Source organism: Homalodisca vitripennis, chromosome 8 (assembly GCF_021130785.1).
Source record: "Homalodisca vitripennis isolate AUS2020 chromosome 8, UT_GWSS_2.1, whole genome shotgun sequence".
NCBI classification, from domain to species: domain Eukaryota; kingdom Metazoa; phylum Arthropoda; class Insecta; order Hemiptera; family Cicadellidae; genus Homalodisca; species Homalodisca vitripennis.
Genome location: NC_060214.1, coordinates 3,900,016 through 3,922,151, shown reverse-complemented (window position 1 = coordinate 3,922,151; position 22,136 = coordinate 3,900,016). Strand labels below are relative to the sequence as shown.

General features: G+C 34.2%; 1 protein-coding gene across 3 annotated transcripts; it reads left to right on the top strand.

The window, feature by feature from the left end:
- Positions 1-764: 764 nt before the first annotated feature.
- Positions 765-21,972, top strand: LOC124367215 (superoxide dismutase [Cu-Zn]-like). 3 transcript variants are annotated; one of them, XM_046823869.1, is made up of 4 exons: positions 765-917; positions 9,240-9,443; positions 12,462-12,712; positions 21,569-21,972. In XM_046823869.1, exons 1-4 carry the CDS (start codon positions 858-860, stop codon positions 21,681-21,683), a joined length of 630 nt encoding a protein of 209 aa, XP_046679825.1. In that variant the 5' UTR covers positions 765-857; the 3' UTR covers positions 21,684-21,972. The 3 variants fall into 3 exon arrangements, with proteins under 3 accessions (XP_046679825.1, XP_046679827.1, XP_046679826.1); XM_046823871.1 differs by lacking the exon at positions 21,569-21,972 and adding an exon at positions 21,337-21,445; XM_046823870.1 differs by lacking the exon at positions 21,569-21,972 and adding an exon at positions 21,105-21,220.
- The last annotated feature ends 164 nt before the right edge of the window (positions 21,973-22,136 follow it).

Genomic DNA, 22,136 nt, shown 5'->3' with positions numbered 1-22,136 from the left:
TGATGAAGGAAGGGTTGATGCAATGAGAATGTTGAGTTGGAAACTTAAAACACAATTTCTATAGTCCCTTAAATTATAGGCTCTCAGCTCTATTGAGTACAACAACGTTTGTGATTAATAGATGAAAAAACTGCTCATCCCTTTTTAAAATCACCTCAAGATAAAAAATAATATAAATAATTTGCATGTTGAGTCTGTTCTCATTTATTCGTAGCTTTAACTTCCTTTTAAGGTTTTGCTTATTTGCCTCCTTATTAACGGAGAAAACTGTAACCAAGTCTATTGGCATTACCAATTTGGAATTAAGTAAATGTATGTTATTAATTCTTGACGTGGAAGCAGTCTGTAATAACCGTCTTCACGAATCTAACAATTTAGTTATCCCTGAAGTGAGTTTGCTCCACAGCTTAATTAAAACAGTGATTAACGACTCCCTTTCAAATGTGATCCTCGCCTTGGCATCCCTGAGCCCCTAAATTATCGAATCCAGTCTCACAACCACTAGTCCTGAACTAGATCAAGGCCTGTAACAGTTCCATTTGCAAAGGCACGTCCACTTCTGTAGAGTTCTGTGTGACCTTTTCAATGGTGGGATTCAAAACTACGAAAAACTACGTGCAGTATATGAAAGTACACGGTTTTACCCATTATGACTGAATGTGCTTCAGTTCACCTGTGGGTTGACATTGACCTTGAGGCAGGTACTATGTAGTTTACACACACACAGAGTGGAGTGGCCCGGTCAAGGCGGTCGAGGCACTCACTCACTGGTCGCGAGGTTACGTAACAGTCGAGTTACATAACCTAGCCTGACTCACTGACAGTCGTCTTGTTGTTGCAGACATATCAACATCAACATGGTGTCCTGGCTCTTCTGTACACTCCTGGTCACTCCTTTCCTCCTGGCTGCAGCTGAGGTACGTCACACATCTGTATCTTAGTTTTGTACACACACTAAGCTACATTTGGGCAAAGGGATTATTTTAGAGAGTGTCTGTGTATGGCACTGCAATTATTTGTGATTTTTTAAAGCGTAAATGTATTAAATAATTTTGAAAGATTCCTCATGAAATATTTCCCAAAAATATTATCTCTGCATTGCATTAAGATTACATGATTGTTCATCCTTCTTAATATATTTTATGGATTTGTTTTAATCTCTAAATTAAAAAAACTATAAATATGTAATATTATATGAAAAAACTACATCTTTATAGTTCTTTTTGGCGAACTACATGACATTTTAATTTATTTTCTCACTAATTATTTATCTATGTTTAATTTGTGTTATTCGAAATAATGTTTTGTGTTTCAGTGTGCGTAGTACATTTACAGTGTTTGTGTTTGTGTTGTTATGATATTTGGTTCAAGCACACATTATGAAATGTTAAGGTGTGATTCAAATATAAAATAAAACCAGTCCTGTGTCAATTTGGATTTTTTCTCTGAATATGCGTTGGAAGCCAAACCATAGCGCACTTTCGGTCTCTTCCAACAATCAACCTCGAATATAATAACTGATAAAAATAATGCTTAACCGGATGCAAAAATTTGCATTGTCAATTTCTATGACGTAACAGAAACAAAATGGTACAATATTTAAAAATTCTAATGTGGTGTAAGTAGCAGAAGCCTGCAATTAACTTGAAACCGATGTTCATAGAATAACTCTCTTCCATAGTTGGCAGTGTTGTCGGAACCTGGTATAAAAAGAATACAATCACCAAGGGATTTAAATATGGTTGAACTGAGAAGAAATCGCCAAGGGATTTAAATGTGGTTGATGTGAGAAGAAACCATCAAGGGATTTAACTGTGGTTGAGCTGAGAAGAAATCGTCAAGGCTAACTGTAATTGAATTGATAAGACACCGTCAAGGGATTTAACTGTGGTTGAGCTGAGAAGAAATCGTCAAGGGCTAACTGTAGTTGAACTGATAAGAAACCGTCAAGGATATAACTGTGGTTGAACTGAGAAGAAACCGTCAAGGGATTTAAATTTGGTTGAAGTGAGAAGAGATCGTCAAGGGATTTAACTGTAGTTGAACTGAGTGGAAACTTTCAAGGGATTTAACGGTAGTTGTGTAGTTTGAGCTGAGAAAAAATCGTCAAGGGATTTAACTGTGGTTGAACTGAGAAGAAACTGTCAAGGGATTTAACTGTAGTTGAACTGAGAAGAAATCGTCAAGGGGTATAATTGTGGTTGAACTTAGAAGCAGTAGATATCTTTGTACACGAACTGTTAAAAGGTTCCTTTCATTAACATACTTTTGTATCTTCTTTCAAATATTTAATAGCGGTTTTATAATATTATAAAATTAAGTAGATATATAAACCAGCAATTACATTTATTTTAGACGTTCGGTACCTAATAGGAAACTAGGAAAAATACTTTAACTGGTTGACTTACGTCCCTTTGAATATTCAATAAACTTTAGGGACCGTTTTAGCTAGAAAGACTGCAGGGTTCAATTAAATAATGAATAAGATCAGTTATCAAATAATTTAAACTCAAGTCTTTAGTCCGTAATGAATATTATAAAATTAAAAAACATATTCTTTATTCATTTTCATCATCGATGGGGGTATCTTTAATTACTGCCTCCTGTACAAGTTGTTTGAAAAAGTCCTAGTGCGCGTCAATGGTATACGGCATTACTGTCTTTGAATCTTCAATCTTTTTATTTTTGATAAGTATTTTTCTGTGTGTATATGCTTCTTGATTTGGTAAGGAGCACATATAATACTGTCATTCTATGTTTAAAATACGTTTACTTACTATAATGTATTTTATATACTATGATTCATTGTTATGACATGGGAAATAAAACAAAAGGTATTTCATATTGAAAAAATCTCTTCACTGCGTTAAAAATTATTGTTCATTCATTTACAGCACTAGAATGTGAGTTTTGTAGACCAACGTAAATACTAGTAGCTCTATTTTCTCTTCACGAGTTCTCGCTTTCTGTTCAACACGACCTATCTGCGAGATGGAGAAAACGATAATTACATGTAAATTGGCATCTATATCCTTCAAAAACCGGTTTCCGCTGAGAGGATTCATTGACTTTGGTGCTTTTATAATTAATCGTTTTCCAAATATAGTTACTTCATAAATGGCTATAGCTATTGACTCTATTAGGTTTTCAAATTTCTGCGAAGCTTTATATTAGTGGTATTGATATTTTTAGGGTTAAATAGTATAAAAGCTAAAGAATCAGTAATTTTTTATTTGTTGCATATCTACTGATAAAAATTAAAAGTTTTATGCATCACCGACTGTACCAAGAGCCTGAGCCAAATACGGGATTCGGGAAACACCATTCCTACAGCATCCAGTCTGACAATGTGGCAGTATTGGCTGATTTCAGATCTTCATTCCACCCTGATAAATTATACCAGTGGGACCAAACTCTTTCCAACGCTATTCAAAACGCAAGTCAAAATCCTTTGCACATTGGGATGATTAACCATCCAATAGACAGGAAAGGAATAACAGGTATAAATTAATACAAGCTATTCCTTAAATGTGATTTAAATATACAAGCAGTTACCCGCGGCTTTTCACGCAATTTCATTTTTATAAACTGCGACGCCGTGAGCATATTTTTTGTAAATGGCATTCCAAGGAATATTGAGATAAGTGATAATCACTGGAAGATATTGCAATATCTGTTTTTCATAAATAATTCTGAAATGTCTCGAATTTCTCTCCATGATATTTTATTGAATAACTCCAACGATTTCAGTATAAAAAAGTGGTCAGTCAATTTCCAAAAGTGATAATGTTTATAATTATGTTTATATTGATTGGAAATAAATTCATTTATTCATTATTCATTTATTCATAACTAAACTACATAGGCCAGTATGGACAGATCCTAAGTCTGAAGGAGACTAAAGTCGAAGTTAGCTTTTCAGTTAACGCACTTGTGATGAAATAAACAATGGCATTTTGGTGTATCTGATTAAAACCTCAATAAAACAGACCTAGACAAAGAAAAGATGCCGCTCATAAAATGACATATGTAAATTAAAAATTCAAATTAAAAATAATTTATTTTTTATAAAGTTTCAAGAATAGTCGGTACCGCTATACATAATGCAACTAAATGATAAATGGAATCTAGAAAATTGTTTATATTATTAGTGTAATATTAAATCTGACTGACTACCTAACAGATTAAAAAGTCAGTACCGTTTATAAGTTTTACTTGTATAAGTGGGTGGTGCTAAAACATTAAGAAAATAAATTAAAACAGTTCTTTACGAGGAAGTATGATACTTATTTTTAAAGTATGAAAGGAAAGGTTGATTTTCAAATAATCTGGCTATCTGTTATAAACTATAGGTTCTAGATATTTTATTGATTTTCAGAAAATGTTATTATTATGATGGGGTACAATGACACTGTTTTTATTTCTGGTAGAATAATATGATTATGGGTGGTAATATCTTGAATATGTTTACAAGTGTAAACTGATACAGAGTAGATAAAAATAGAAGTTGTAAAGTACAGCTGACTTTTATATCTGAATAACAACAAACATTTAGTGTAACCTGTTAAACAGTTTAAGGACTATTATATACTTATTATTTTTTACTTTTACAGATGATAGAAAACCTATTATCATCTGCTGATCAACCAAAACCAAAATAAAAAGGGAGCATTCGAGACCAGTGGGGCGTAGCCCGGATTTCGGTACGCGTTCCCTATTATGGGGAAGACGTGTTGGTCGGCGGTCGGTGGACACCCATCACCTTGTGTGTTTGTTTGACTTCGGAAATAGGAATAGATCTATGTGTTAACCAAAAACCCTAAGAATATCCATGTAAAATAAATTTAAAAAAAATACACATAAAACACAGAAAGACGCCATTCGATCTTTACACATTAGTACAGATTAGAAGATTCTTTAAAATCAAAATTGGAACATCATTTAATAATTACGTCAATTAGGCTTATTGGAATTCTTAATTAACCTAACTAATTATTTCAGCTAAACAAGATATTGGGTTCTTTTACAACTGTTTCTTAAGCTGTACTAACTTTAGACTTAAAATATTAAACTTAAAAATAGAGTAAATCATAGTGTTAGTGTTAGTTTTCAATTTTGCAGATTTTACTTTTTAATAGTTGGGAGTCTGTTTCCAATACTTTATTATAATGTTCCAAGGAATAAAAACATGTTCAGGTTTACATAATAAAAATTCATATGTTAAATTCATCTTCAACAATGCGTACAATTGTATGTATTATTAAAATATAGACGAAATAGAACGCGACAAAAAAATTAAATGTATAATATAAGTTAAAACCTTTTGATTCATTAGATGAATTATTAATATCTTTAAAAAATATTTATTTTAAACATGCTACGTGATCATATAGTCGTTAGGAACCTTTACTATGTTGTAAGAAATGATAGCGCGAGATCAAAGCCCAAATAATATGTAAATTCAGCCATAGAACTATAAATTAAATACATTATACTCATACCTTAGAAGGAAATATGCAAATAGGAACGATTGTTTACCAATTCATGAAGATTATAAAAGTGATATTAAACTCGTGTACCGATTCTGCATTGGTAATTTCAATGTTTTATTTATGAACTCATTCAAAGGGAAAGGTCTCAATAATTGTGAACCAATTAAATAATACTCTACTCACAAAATTCTTTTGAAATGTATTGCTGTTGAATGTATTAATGTCAATTATTGCTTATAACTTGCTACGATGTCATTGCTTGAAGTTTATTGAACCCTTTTACGTCTTTGGACGTAATTTTACGTCTTTTGACGTAATTCAACGTCATTGAACGTAATTTAACGTCATTGAACGTAATTTTACGTCATATTTCTTTTGTACGAAACCGTTTCATCTTTCTGTAAAATCTTTTTCGAGACCGAAGATCTGTGAATGTGACCTCACTATTAGCCATCCGATAAGGAACCACTCTGAAGCTCTGTTAATACATAATGTATGACACAGCTTTTATGTAAATAACATGACACAATTGCCAGTACAATGCAAATCACAGAGCCTTTTATCATTAAATTTCTCTCATGAATGATTCACGAATTACAACCTATGTTCGGTTTTCAGGCCAATATTGCTCTTTATTGTCTGGTAAGTGAACGATAATGGTGCATAAATTTTGTAGGGCATCACCATATGGTCGCTGAACGTAGACTGTGGACATAACGTATTCAAGTTAGGACAAATGCACAAGCAAATATTGATTGTAAGATTCGAAAGTAAATGTAATTAATCAGCCTTTTCCATAATCCAAAATAAATATACAACTTATCAAAAACAACTAATAATTGAGAACGAATGTTTAAGAATTTACTTTTTTACGTAAACACGCGTCAGTAATTCAACTGTATCACCTTGAAAAACAGGAAGCGCAGAATTCTATTTCATATTTTTCACAAGGAAATTTCCTGATCTAGATTGAAAGGACAGACTGAGTTAAATTTGAATAACAGATTTTTCTTGTAGTGACTTAAAGATGACGATAAAAATAAATAATGACGTGTAATGATTTAATAAACTCGTTTTATGTAATAATAAGGAACAACTTCTTCCTACCTAAAAAGAGCAGACAAATACTATGTCCCTGCTGATGTACCAGTATCTTGCTTACTGCAAACTCTGTATTTGTAACTTCCACCAGTGCGAAGAATGTTCCACAGATATCCATGGCGGGTGATTAAGTCCGCTATCCCAGAAGATAACATCCTACCATATGGGAAGGCAAATGAAGAAAAATGTTTCTTGTGCTTGAGCACATATCCTCCGGTATCCCAAGGCTTTTTGCTGCTCTAGATCCTACATGTTGTGAACTCCAAATGGAAATCATTGAGCAAAAAAAAGAGGTCTGATGAGAAATGTCTTCCTGGTAGATATATAAACGTATTCCTGGTATCAGTAATGATTCCGAGGGGAAACATTACCTCATTTTATCTCGTAAAAATACCTTTTGGAAGAGCATCAGCAAAAATAGATATAAATTAGTAACACTGCATTTAAACGGTAACATCTTACATCGTATTAAGAGCTTCCTGCTAGAGTACGAACGGATTGAACGGATGACTCGCCCTAATATGCGTATTGATGCAATTCAAAACGGGTAGGGTACGATAAGCGGACCCGGTTTTTTATATCGAAGAATATAATCATCGATACCTAATAGTCGCATCTCGAATCCTAGACTATCAATTGATATAGGAATATCTAAAGTCCTAAATAACAATCATATGTTTTAAATTAAAATATGAATATAAAGGAATATTGGAAAACTCTAATTATGAGCCACAATTCATATTGTTTATGTCATAATTATTGAATTGTTTATAATTATACATTACGTGATATTATATTATTACGTGTATGTATAATAACAATAATTGTTTTATATATATATATATATATATATATATATATATATATATATATATATATATATATATATACATATACATACACACACACACACACACACACATATACATACACATATATATATATATATATATATATATATATATAATAGTTATACGATTGCGTGTATTATTTGAAAGTGTTTACAGCTGTTGATATAGATTATTTAAGTTAATTGTTAAAAATAATTAATCAGTATCGATTGGTTATATCAATGGTTATGATTAAGTAATATCGTTTGGCAATTTCGATATAAAAAACCGGGTCCGCTTATCGTACTCTACCCTTGAAAACTGCAATACAATTGCGTTCAATATGGATTTTCGTGAAAAAGATTCATTTTCAATCTCCCAGATCGACAAATTATAGTATAATATATGGCACATCATAAACCCCAAGAAATACCCTGGCGATGGTTGAATTACCAGTGAATTAATGAATGAAAATACATGATTTAAAGCAATATTCAGGTAACACATCGTAATCCATAATTGGTCCAGCTCATTTAGTAGAAAATATACGGAAAAATGTTACGTACTACTGTTTGGCAAATGTGTTATAACATTGGTTAGATCATGAAATAGCACATTTAATGATAAGAAGTAGGTGGATTTTGTACAAATGTAAAAATCAATACTAATACTGCTTGCTGTGTTATAATATTATTAATGAACTATAATAATTAGAATCATTGTTTGTCGAAAAACCCTTCCAGCTTTCACATTATATCTGGACAGAGAATACAAACTCCAACTTTTGAGTGAACTCGATTGGTGAGTCCGCAGGAAATATATATTGTTATTGAAGTGCTCTTGGCTCTTTGCGTTGCCCAGTTGAGTAAGCTGTTATCTCTAAATTTCATTCTTTATTTGTTATATTTTAAAATAATCTTTCTTCGTTTTTAACCACAAACACATTATGATATAATTTAAATAAAACACAATAAACCTAACAGACGTCTGTAGAAATAATATCATGGTCTATAATTCACAACGAAAATTTTTAGTCAATTGGTTATGTAAAATTCAATCGCAAGAACACAAAAGTTACCCACGTATTTTGCAATGTAAATGTATTACGAGAAACACAGTTTTAATTGAAAGGTTTATCGTACGAACTTACATTGCTGAATGAAACTACATCAAAATATTTCATTTTAACGTTTTTATCTGTAGTGATTCAAAGAAGTAAAAAGTCTTTTTGATTAGCTTTTTAACTACACCAGTTCTTTAGCTCAGTTTGTCTCGTAGGTTTTTACTATACGGACAAGTCAGTGATTTCTGAATAATAAAATATTAAAGCGTGAAACGTTCCATTTCCAATCAATTTTCTTAACAAGTGTTGTTTTTCCATTATGATCCTAAGATGGTGAAATACATTCTGTGTATGAATCAAAAGGAAATTACCTAAGGAACAGGTAATACAATATGTTGTATTGGGATTTATTGAATAATAATATAGTTTTATGTTTCTCAAGATAGTTTAAAGAATACAGCTCGAACCATGTAGCATGAAGCGCGGAGAGGAGAGTATAATGCGGCCCCCATCACCCAAAAATACCCCTCTCTTGGCTTGACCTAGTACAGTCCGCTCAAATTTTTGCGCCACTGACCACACATTCTGCCCCGGCTATATCAGTACTACTTTTGGTTCGACTGTACCGCGTGCTTCATGTGGATTGGAGGGGGAAGGTCGGTTCATCCTCTGACTGACCGCGCTTTTAGGTACATGGCTCGTTCTGTATCCACACTTATTTACATGACGTACTTAAATGTATTTTTGATACAGGAAAGGAGAGCCATCGTGATCTTGAAGGGAGACCCAGGGGTGTCAGGCAATGTGACGTTCAGCCAGGCCGAGGACGGAGGTCCGGTCACGGTCAGAGGTACAGTCAGTGGTCTGAGCAAGGGAAAGCATGGCTTCCACATCCACGAGAAGGGCGACCTCAGCACAGGCTGCAAGTCCACCGAGGGCCACTTCAACCCCGACAAGGTGAGTAAGAGTTTCTAGTCCAGGAGGGGCTGTAGGTTCAATTATCTGATGTTGATTCAATCAGCTATCTCTAATTTATCATTTATTTTAGTGTGCCAAGCTTAGAAAATGTGATCTTGAAAAAAATTACTCCTTTTTAACCCTTTTGATACCTTCCCATTTCGACCTACACCTGAACTAGTGCATCTGACGATTCGTTTCTTTGATAAGGGAGATTTCTCTATTATTAGAAATCTTGCAATTGGCTCTGGGCTCCTGAAATATCCCACATTGTAAATTACAATGTGCTATAAATTTTACGAAAACGGATTAAAATTGTGTTTAGCCTCGAAAGAAACGTTTGATGCAGATGGTAACCAGGCGTTATAAATAATATGTGAAATCTAACTTTGACTCGAACTCGAAAGCCAACGCTTATACTGCATAAAATAAAAAAAGCCAGGCACTATCAATAATATCTAATAGTGAAATATGTCGTATTGTGAGAAAGTGGGTTACTCAGAACATTAATTCGCAATGTTCCAAAATGTCTCAGGGAAGAAACTTAAATTCTAAGAAGAACGAATGTCGTGATACCTGTGTGATTTGGCTATCACGTTCATCACTGTGAAAATTTGGACTCTTAAATTCCTATTTAAGAAACTCTATTTAAAGATTCCTTGACGCATTTTACAAGTAAATTAGCAATACCGTGGTAAAAATAGAGCTTAAATGGACAGTGTAGAGTCTGTACAAATTACAATAACAATGGTTGAACTTGAAGAACAAAACACTAACTAGTTCAAGATTCTCATTATGAGCATTCTTGCAGATAGCTCTGAAAGGTCTCTTCCAACTTCTGCTGAAGTACCTCTTCCTCGTTTTTTCATAAGGAAGGCAAGATCATGAAGATCGTACTGTTTATCGTTACTTCAGTTCAGAAGGAGACGCCTGACAGCTGTCCGAGTTGAAACAAACAAGCCAGATTTATTTAACCCGCATTATGCATATCAATCCTCAAAAACATTGTGATCTATTTTTTTTTTGTTAACACAGCAATGCTAAATATCAGAGTTCTTTCAGATAATTCATCGTCGTTAACAAACTTGAAAGAAATAATTCAGCATATGTTGGAACATTTTGAGCTTAAAGCTGAACCAACGAGCTGAATTATTTAAACCAATTAAATGACGACTGGTGAGGCAAATAATCAGCCACAGATGACAGGTTCTTACTATAGAAACCGTACAGAGAGAGAGTAAGGTTGGGGAAGACTAAGGTTTCGTGTCATAACACTTGACTGTGTGGCAGTTAGGGGTGGGTTGGAGGGGAGGGGTAAGTGGCCCTCTTCCCCCTTCCCCTCCGTGGGAGGGGAAGGGTTGTCTACTTGTTGATTAAAATCATAATCTTCCCCACCCTCCCCTCCGTCTTATCGTCACGGAATAGTGAGAGAATCCCCTGAGCTGCTGACGCCCAAAATAGAGATCACCTTACTTAATTGTTTTAATTCCTCTGATTCTTTTAGAGGACAGTTTTATCGCATTGAATTGTTTCATGCAACAATACGCAAAGTTCACTGAAAAGTCTATATAACATTAGTTTGCAACTTGTAGTAATTTTATTTTAATTTAAGATAAAGAAGAGGATTATCCCCCGAGAGATCATAGGATTTATTTCAGTGAAAGTTAGTACAATTTTAAAAATTAGTTTGTTCCATTTCCACTTGAAACTTTTCGACTTTATTGCAAGTAACTTATAAAGGACCTCCCTGAATGAAAGGAAAAAACAGGAATGTCTCAATATGTACACATCGTGCACTGTGAAAGCTAGACGATAGCAGTAATCTATGAGGACTTTCATATCGATATTGTGAAACGGGGTGTCTTTATAGTAAGATAAAAAGTCGAGCGACGACGATCGAGGCTTGTGTGGTGTATGGTGACCGCTAAACGAACTTGTCCTCTAAAGCAGCTTGGTAGTTGAAGCGGTTGAAGTCATTGTAAGCAATTGGTCCTTATCACAAATCAAAATTAATAGCTCATAGGTTAACGTTCCTTCAGTGGGGTCTCTTGTGAGTAAAATATAGACGTTTAATACAAGTTTACCATTCCGGCCATATATGCACTATGAATAATAACTTTCTCACCAATCCAACGTCTAAAAGACATTATGTAGTATAGGTTGCAACTTTTTTCGTGAATAACGTAGCTATTGTCATGTATATCGTAACTACGATAATAAATAACGTAGCTATTATCATGTTTATAGTCACTATGATCATGTATAATGTATCTATTAGCATGTACGAGTATACAGTAACTATGATCATAAATAATGTAGCTATTATCATGTAGTATACAGTAACTATGATCATAAATAACGTAGCTATTATCATGTATATCGTAACTATGATCTTGGATAACGTAGCTAGTACGATGTATATCGTAACTATGATCGTGGACAACGTAGGTATTATCATGTATATCGTGGATAACGTAGCTATTATCATGTATATCGTAACTATAGTCGTGGATAACGTAGCTATTGTAATGTATACCGTAACTATGATCGTGGATAACATAGCTATTATCATGTATATCGTAACTACGATCGGGGATAACGTAGCTATTAAATGTATATCGTAACTATGATCATGAATAACACAGTTATTACGTGTATTTCGCAAATGAATAACTTAGCCATTATCGTGTATATCGTAACTATTATCGTGGATAACGTAGGTATTATCATGTATATCGTGAATAACGTAGCTAATATCGTGTATATCGTAACTTTTATCATGGCTATCATAACTACACTCATGGACGTATAATAAATATCATAGAAACTTTGCTAATGGACAGTTGAGTTTGATCATGGGTATCGTAGCTTTAATCATGGACATCATAAATTCGATCATGATCTTGATAGACTTTTCCCGCTGTTTCCAATTTAATGCGAATGGCAGATTTTAGTACGATATCTTAACCAACAATTTTGTCAGTAAAATTTCCTGCACTAAAAATTTGATTGTTCCAGAAAAACCACGGAGGACCCAACGACGAAGTGAGGCATGCAGGAGATCTGGGCAACATCTTCGCAGAGGATAACGGTGTTGCGGACATCATGATCACCGACTCTGTGATCTCGCTCGCGGGCAAATACAGCATCATAGGGCGCGCTGTCGTCGTGCACTCTGATGCTGATGATCTGGGACGCGGAGGCTTCAGCGACAGTCTGACCACGGGCCACGCCGGCACTCGTGTCGCTTGCGGTGTCATCGGAATTCAGTAATTATCCAATCCCCATTCCCATTCTTGTCTAACATTGCACTTGCACCCGTAGTCATAACGTAACCCCACTTTTAGTCAGTTCTCCTTTGGTGCTCACTGTGTTAACGAACAGTATTATTCCTCTCTGGATTTTCATGATACCTCTGTATTTTGTGATAATCACGCATTTATTTTGTTCACTAGTGTTAAGATCATCTATTTTGTAATAAAATAAACTGAACGTCTCATGTGGACAGTGGTTTGGTTCCCGCAACCCCCAATCCTTGCTTGTGTGTGAGCGTGTGTTCGTCTTTACCGAATCACTGGTGGCTTTGAGTTTTTATGACATGTATGAAGTTGATGGCACATTTTAACAGAACAAAGAACAAGTTCAAGTTTAAAAGCGAACATATTATATAAATTTTTTTCCGAATTTCCATATTTAAAATGTATGTTGAAGTAAATTAATACTTAGCTTTAATCAATTCTTTTGTCCGCAAAACCATGCTTTAAGAAACACAACTTTCTGCACGAGAGTTTTTCTCACTTCGTATTGTTATAATATAAATCAAAGTCTCTATAACGTAACGCTTAAAATCTAGAACGGCCTATTTAAAAAATCCATAAAGCCATAAAAACGTCTAGATATAATATGAATATTTTTAGTTTTAGTAATGCAGAGGTAAACAAAATACTTCATCGTACACGGCAATGTACGATACTTACTTCAAGTATTCCAAGTATTCGTATATTCGACATTTTTCGGAATATCATTTCTTGCAGTAAAAATAGTATGATTTGAAACTGATTTAATACCAGACATTTCTTACACATGTTTACAAACGAACCTAGCAACTATCTTTTGACGATTTAATCAGCCCTGTGACAGAAAGGCGAGACGTTGTTTGTAGTATCGATCAATAATTAGAAAGTCATTGAGTCACACATTCGACGTGTTTGTTCTGCCACTGGAACACAGCTGGAGAACAACAATAAGTTGATAAAGACAACTGGAAACTCCGGACGACTGTTGATTTAGTTCGAAACGTCAGCTCCAACCGACTACCAAGTCATCGCTGGGGCAAGATGCTATTGGTCGTTTTTATGTCATATATAAGTTTAACAACTTATAATATATAAATATATAGTCTTCGAGGCAAGAATATAAGGACCCAAATCTATTTCTAATCGATAATATCAGATAAATTGAGAAAGAAGCCGGTCGTTAGTTCCACTCGTTTTGGTGAGAACCAAAGTGGCGAGGTAGTGAAAGGGTTTAAAATCATGTTTTTTTTTATAAGAAATCGCGCTTTTTACTCTTAGGTCGTCAAGTGCCGATGATAGGTGCCGAGGGCTGACTTGATCGGCTTGCGAATATTTAATATTCTGTTACTAAACATTGACATTTTATTGTATTGCACTTAGTCTCATTTTATACATGATAATTCAATTAAAAATATATTCTCTATATTGTTTTGATTTGTTGCTGATTAAGTCATTGGCACTTAACATTTAGCTCTAAAAAGAAATTCGGAACTCAATTATGAAAATACTTTATTTTTTGAAACTTGGTATATATAGCTTCCTGTTTATATAGGAAACAATAAAAATGGTGCATACAAATAAATAATTATCAAAAATACAAATTTTAAAAAATAACAATTTATTTGTTTACTTTTTATTTTAAAAATATTAACAGATTGTACAGTTCAAATAAGTATTATAAGTATAGGCTACTTTCCCCCCTACAAAAAAATCATCGCACTGTTTTTTTTTTTAACAACTGTGAATTATAGTAATGATTTATACATTATCACCTCACAAATCCCAAGAGTGCTTTGCACTGAGGGACAAGACCGTCGTTAATGCAGGTTTCAACCTCAATGCGGGGCGCCACCCGTCAGTAAGCGCTTGGTACTCAAAGGGTTAAATTATACAAGTTAAACCAACCAGTCAGAAACTTATTACAAGTTACACCAGCATCAGTCAGAGATGAAATTCCTGAAAACAATCACTTTGTGTTTTTTGTCCTTTATCTGGTTGGCTGATACAGAAATACTCATAATTATTAGCCTATACTGTATAGTATCTGACGATTAAGTAGATAGTACAAAGCAACAAGCGTTTGGCATTTTAACGTTCTACCCTAACATTCTGAAACCACTAAAACAAACGTAATTGAAACTCGTTTCTTTCTGAGGAGAAACTATTTTTCACCTCAGGATATTGTAAATTAGCCTTCTGGAGATTGGCGAATTAAAGGTAGTATTGAATATGCAATAATTATTTTTGCAACAATTTAATATGTTTTCGAAAACCCAAGGGGAACTCTTGTCAACGATTTATCCTCTTTGCAACTTTCTTGTTCAATTTTCTTTCTCCTGTGATCGCGATTGACGAAAATCTTTAGATCGGCTCAATTCCTTGCTTTCCTAAGCGCGGCGATCCTTCTATTTTACGTGTTAAATTGATAATGTTTTACGTACATTCTTCGGTCAAACTCAAGCCGATTTATAGTCGTGGCCTGATACAGTCAAGATTTGCTGATACCATATTTTAATGTAATATAAATATCATATTTTCAAGCCGAGATGATACTAATAGAAATTATCAGATCTGACTACAATATTGTAAAGCAATAAAAAGTAATGTCAAATATTTCACATCGCCAGGTGTGAGGCTTACGCAGGCTACTAACATATCAACATGTGCCATTTAGAACCGTGATAATAGTTTCTTCAGATTATTCCAATAGAATCAAATCTGCCTTCTTTGAACTCTTGTACGAATCATACAACAACATGCCTTTACTTGGATACAATGTGGATCCGTGAAGGAAATGCACATAATGTTGTTCGATTTGTTGACATTTGTGTTGCCTTAGGACGTATATGGTGAACTTTTGCACTATTTACCAGACTCTTGCGGACTAGTATACTGATGATCACTCTTTACACTTTGTTATGTCATCTTCTAAATTTGTCATATTTTGACACACACACACATATATATATATATATATATATATATATATATATATATATATATATATATATTGTTACTTCGCCGTTGTCCTTCTATAAAATCTTAGCCGGTTCGCAATCACTATTTTCTCTCTTACTAGTGAATGAACATTTCGATTGGGGCATTAAGGCATGCCTCAAAGTCTTTTCAGAAGCTAGCTGAAACAGTTTATAAAATATTAACAGCCAAAACTAAACAACCAAACGAAATGTGTTGACAAGGACGTATCCAGGGAGGGGGCTTAAGTGGCCCGGACCCTCCCAAACTTTTAATAGTTTAAATAACATTTTTAGTAAACTATTATTATTTTTAATGACATGCTGAAAGATCGTTCTTAACATATAAACGGGCCAAAAATGGTGCCTTACTTTCGGTCCACTATGGGAAAATATCAGTTGTCTTGATCTCCCCCTCCCCAAATTGTTTTTTTTGGCTACGTTCATGTGTGTCGAGGTGTAGTTATAGTCAATCTGAGGAGCTTTATGGATAAATTTAATCGAAAGCAGTTTACCAATGCAAGTGTAGCCATTTCTCACTTGTTATGGTGATGAGCTCAAAATAAATAAATAACTTATGAAATTATAAAGAAAACTCCACAAGTCAGTTCCAATTCAGTTATGTTATTTATGATTTAAATTAATAAATTCTAGACGTAGAGTAAAAGAGTGTAAATATAACTTTCAAAATAATATTTTTTAACTTCTTCTATACTGTTGTCTTAAATTGGAACACCATTCTCTTATAGCCCTTATTCTCTTATTTATCATAAATTCCTTTGAAGAAAGCAGTACTATTTCCCCCATTATAGGGTTTACCATTTGTATAAAATACAGTTTTTATTACTTATAAATAGCGTTAGGAGCCGACAGTTAAATAGACCTATACATCAAACTGTGTGTACTTATCATACGCCCAGGTTAAAGGCATGGCAGACTTAGGGTGTGTGTGGGAGGCCTAGCGCTCGCGCTCTCCTCACATCATACAACCTCCTGGCTCGGGGAGCGGTTTCCAGTTAACCGATGTTTACCATTCTCAATGTAGAAACAGAGGTAGTGGAGACCGTATTTCAAAGCAAATTCAACCCTCCAAATTCTCTTTCGTTTATCGGTATCGTTTATGAAGGTGGACACACACACACGCACACACACACACACACGCACACACACACACACACAAATAGAGAAATCTGTTTTCGTCGTTACTGGTGGGAGAACCTAGAGGTGCCTATTTACAAAAATAAGAATACGTTTTAAGGATATAGCACTAGATAAAAAAACCTTGTAAATTTATTACTACATTTCCTTGAAACGTTGTCAGCCAAAAATATGTTTACCTGTTATGTTGCTTATCCGGTGAAAGGCAAAAATATGTTTACCTTTTATGTTGCTTATCCGGTGAAAGGCAAAAATATGTTTACCTGTTATGTTGCTTATCCGTTGAAAGGCATAAATATGTTTACATGTTACGTTTGCTTATCCGGTGAAAGGCAAAAATATGTTTACCTGTTATGTTGCTTATCCGGTGAAAGGCAAAAATATGTTTACCTGTTATGTTGCTTATCCGGTGAAAGGCAAAAATATGTTTACCTGTTTTCAGGTGAAACAATAATACAAAAGTGAAAAGGGTGATTTAAAAATGTATAATGAAGCATTCTTAAAACAGTCTTAACAATTAAATTTTGTTGGTAGCTTTCAATGTTTTCTGCTTACACTACGATTGGAACGTAAATATTGTAGTGTCCAAGATTGTAAATATTTTAATTTTTTATACATTTTTAAAACAAATTACTTTTTAAACTGAAAATATATGACAGTGCTAACGTAGTTTTGATGCAATACCAATGTCGGAGAAAGTTTTAAAATGTTAAGTAAAAAAAGTTTAAAATAAAGAAATCATACTGACTTATGCGTGTCACAACGCTCTGGTATTATTTGTATATTTTAAACTAGATTTTAATTATGGGTTAGGTTAGTTATATACCTGAAGAAGATCTCGAAACGTACCGTTAAAAAATTCTTTCCTTTTTGGGTTTCAAATGTTATGGAATACAACATTTTTGAAATTTGGTGTGTTGAAAACTGTCCTACACCTTTTGACTTTTTGTCGATTAATTTATTTTAGCTGGAACAAGTTTAAGTGGACTTGGATGGACTAGTTTGTAGCGTAGTTGAAGCTACATTTTAAAAAGTTGGAAACAAGTGTTAGTGTTGTTGCGTAGCTTGGATGGGTGACCATTGAGGGATCCTGTCCTTGCAAGCAGCCCGCCGTTGGTGGTGGTTCGGAAGCCACCTTAAACCGTTTTGGTTCCCGGTTAAGTGTTAAAAGAAGGCTTTTTAGCCCTAACTTTGCCTGATAAAATAAGAGATCTTTTCTTTACTTTACTTTATTATTTTCGGTTGTGTGATTTGCATACCAATAAGGGAGAGTTAACCCTTTAACCTTTTCTCAGCCTAAAAAATAGATTTAATAAAGTCTGTTGTATTTAATGTTTTCTCTATCAATTCTAGTCAGCAGACATGATCAAAATACCATTTAATAGGAAATTCAAGAACCATTATCTCTTAAAGTAATCAGGGACTTCATAGTAGGTCTAAAGATGTTCATCCAAGTTTTGTAAAAGACGAGGAATCAAGTTTTACAGTGAATAGCATGATCATCAACCAAGTAGTCGGGGAATTGTTATTGTTGTTGTTGTTGTTCTTGCTGGAAAGAGTCCGGAATGCTGAAACAGTTGTCTGGATAATCAAGTTGTGATTGTATTAAACATCGTGTTTTCTAATGAAAGCACCTCATAAATTTATAATTAGTTTAGTTCTCTCTGAGAACTCTACTGTCAGACCAGATCTTCCAACTGATTTATTATTTTGTGAGTAAACAAAATTTAATTATTCACGTAACATTAACAAAGTTGTTTGCCTATCATCTAAATTTATACAGATTGTTGTATATGGCATTTGCCTAATTAACATTCATTATATGAATGTACTATTTATCTATAAACATTTTTATATGCTGAAAAAGTAGACTAGTTACATTGCTAAATAAAATCACGGAGAAAACGAAATAGAAATATATCGCAACACTATACTCCTGCCACGTTTACTTCATATCACACATCACACATATTGCTACGTTTAATTCCTATCACACATATTGCTACGTTTAATTCCTATCACACATATTGCTACGTTTAATTCCTATCACACATATTGCTACGTTTAATTCCTATCACACATATTGCTACGTTTAATTCCTATCACACATATTGCTACGTTTAATTCCTATCACACATATTGCTACGTTTAATTTCTATCACACATATTGCTACGTTTAATTCCTATCACACATATTGCTACGTTTAATTCCTATCACATATATTGCCATGTATTGCTACGCTTGGTGCACATTTCAACAATAATATTATTTCATCTTGTGCAATATTTTTTACAACTGTAAAGTCAAAAGGATTTTAACATTATTAAAACAGATTTTGCGGTTGAAAATTTATTTTATGTTGTGAACAGTTATTTAAGCTATCTTCCATAATACAGGAACAAAAGTTTTAACACTCCACGTGAATTAACTCCACGGGCAGTTAAAATGGGTAATCATGGCAATTTTGTAATCGAAACCAAATGAAAACGGCTGCAGATAAAAATTTGAAATGTTTACTGAATGTAGCCTTTACGAATTATTGCTTCATGTTGGGAGTGGCCTGTTTAAAACAATTTAGTTTTGTTTCCAAAGAACATTTCAATCATTTAATTTTCTTAATTTATATTTAATATAAAACAGGCAGAAAGGAAAAGATTTCACACTCTGGAGCCTATAGCTCATGTTCTGGATATAACATTTTCACAATTTTATCTTCAGCCATATTTGTTTGGACTAGTTTATAAAGAGGCTGAAAAAACCTTACTCTATATGCTTGTAATTTTCACGTAGAGTGGTGAACAAAGTTTTAAAAAATTGTCTGTATTCGGGTAGTTATCAATTGCACCACCTTAAGAGCTAGTCTTGATCAATAACAAGGCTTATAACACATGACAATAAAACGTTCATAACCAGCTATTAACACAATCATGTAAGAAATCCTCCCGTTGATTAACACGAAACGATTTCTAATTGCTTACAATGAATGTTGTCAGATGAGAATACTTTTAGAGGTATTTTATGTCTTTTAGGACACAGCCTAAATAAATAATGATGTAACATGTTGCATCAAGCCTTAGGGCAACTGTACCCATTAGCAAAATCAGGGTAAGGTTGTTTTATAACTGTGAGTTTGGGGAAAGAATGCGCTGGAGTGTGCACGATGTTATTCGTACAGTTAGTAGCGAAGGATAACACAGTTTTTATGCTTGAATAATATTGTGTACTTTTATTATGGCAGTAACAACGATCATTTCATATTATTGAAATAAATAAATACATACAGGGTGTAAAAAAAGTCCCGCAAGGTCTTGATAATTCCTGAACAAATGTAGATAAAACAACAAACTTGGTTCATCATTACGGCAATTACCTCATTTTATTTTTAAAAGTAACTACTATTTTTTCATGCTAGGAGGATGACCTGCGGGGAGTGAGAAGGAGATCTTAATCAAGATTATAGGTAATAAATCAATACTGGACTTAAGAAATGGTTTCTAAAGTGGTTATTACCTCTTCACATTTACTAAAGGATAGTCTAGAGTTCGGCAAAAACATTTAACGAAAGCATAGCTGTTGATGTTTGATGACATAAATATAAAGGGTTTATTTTGCAGAGATGAATGATAAAAGGAAAAACCTGTTATCAGTTGTTATAATAGAAAGTTTCCTTTTGTTAGGATGGCCTTTGGACTTTACTTGATGTACATCTTACAGTGTACTTTTAAACGATGGACATGTACTTAAAGTCCAGTATTAATTTACTAAGTTGAACTTTCACAAGTCAAGAATGTTAAATCATGTAGAACACGACATACATTGTAAATTATACAAACTTTAAACCAGCGTATTTTCTTTAAATTGGTGAACCTTTAGGAGCCGGATTTTGCGGTATTTTACTCTTCTAAAAAAGACCTTTAATTTGAAGTACTACTCGACCTATGCTCTCATGATTCCCTTCTGATTCCTTGCGGGCCACCCCCCTGACAATACAAAAAAGGTAAATAGTTCAAAAATTTGACCTAAAAAGGTATATTGATATTATAACTTTCAAGTTGAAAATGTCTTAATTACTTTCTTCATAATGGTTTGCCAACTTTTCAAAAGTACAGGTACATCAATGATAAATAATCACGAATAATCATGGAGTACTTTTTTCATTTAATATGATTTTTTAAATCTCCCCAACTTGTCATGGTCACTACAGATTTATGTATATACCTGTATGTTGTAGGCACCCTCCAGGAGCATGGATGCAGGGATCCTCAGCCGCCACCAGCCCGCTACTCAGCACTGCTGCTCTCGCCACTACTCTTGCTGTTAGATGATCCATATACCTGTATTTTGTAGACACCCTCCAGGAGCATGGATGCAGGGATCCTCAGCCGCCACCAGCCTGCTACTCAGCATTGCTGCTCTCGCCTCTACTCTCGCTATTAGATAATCCACATACCTGTATGTTGTAGGCATCCTCCAGGAGCATGGATGCAGGGATCCTCAGCCGCCACCAGCCCGCTACTCAGCACTGCTACTCTCGCTGCTACTCTCGCTATTAGATAATCCACATACTTGTATGTTGTAGGCACCCTCCAGGAGCATGGATGAAGGGATCCTCAGCCGCCACCAGCCTGCTACTCAGCATTGCTGCTCTCGCCTCTACTCTCGCTATTAGATAATCCACATACTTGTATGTTGTAGGCACCCTCCAGGAGCATGGATGCAGGGATCCTCAGCCGCCACCAGCCCGCTACTCAGCACTGCTGCTCTCGCTGCTACTCTCGCCTCTACTCTCGCTGTTAGATTACTCATCTGAGTCTCGACGTCAGCACGCTAAGTCTGTGATGAGGACAAATCAAAATTACCAATCTAGTGTTTTAAGCTAATACTAAGTATTAGACTATTATTTATCCAAATATGTGGAACTTGTATTTAATATTATTAATTATTTAATTAGATGTACAAAAGTAATATTTTTCATTAATTTTATATGTGACGGAAAATGTTATGTAAGTTATTTCTATTCTAGCTGTGACCAATAAAAGTTGTTGATATTGAATGTTAGTATGAGTGTGATTTGCAAATAAACGTTTGTAAATTTTAAATACTCACTGTTTCATTACCTCTGTGCTACACTGCAATACCTCTTAAGTTCAGTGTAATTGTATACAGTAATGTGCACTATGTAGTTTCCCTGGTGGTTTGATTGGCACTAATTATCAGTAATGTGGACATTCCTAGAATACCAAGTGTCTCAATATAATTATTG

Excerpts from the sequence above, each read along its gene's own strand:
- LOC124367215 (XM_046823869.1), top strand. The coding sequence starts at position 858 with ATGGTGTCCTGGCTCTTCTGTACACTCCTGGTCACTCCTTTCCTCCTG. Across the intron at positions 9,444-12,461 it reads GCCACTTCAACCCCGACAAG|AAAAACCACGGAGGACCCAA; the intron begins GTGAGTAAGAGT and ends TGATTGTTCCAG. Across the intron at positions 12,713-21,568 it reads TGCGGTGTCATCGGAATTCA|GCACCCTCCAGGAGCATGGA; the intron begins GTAATTATCCAA and ends TGTATGTTGTAG.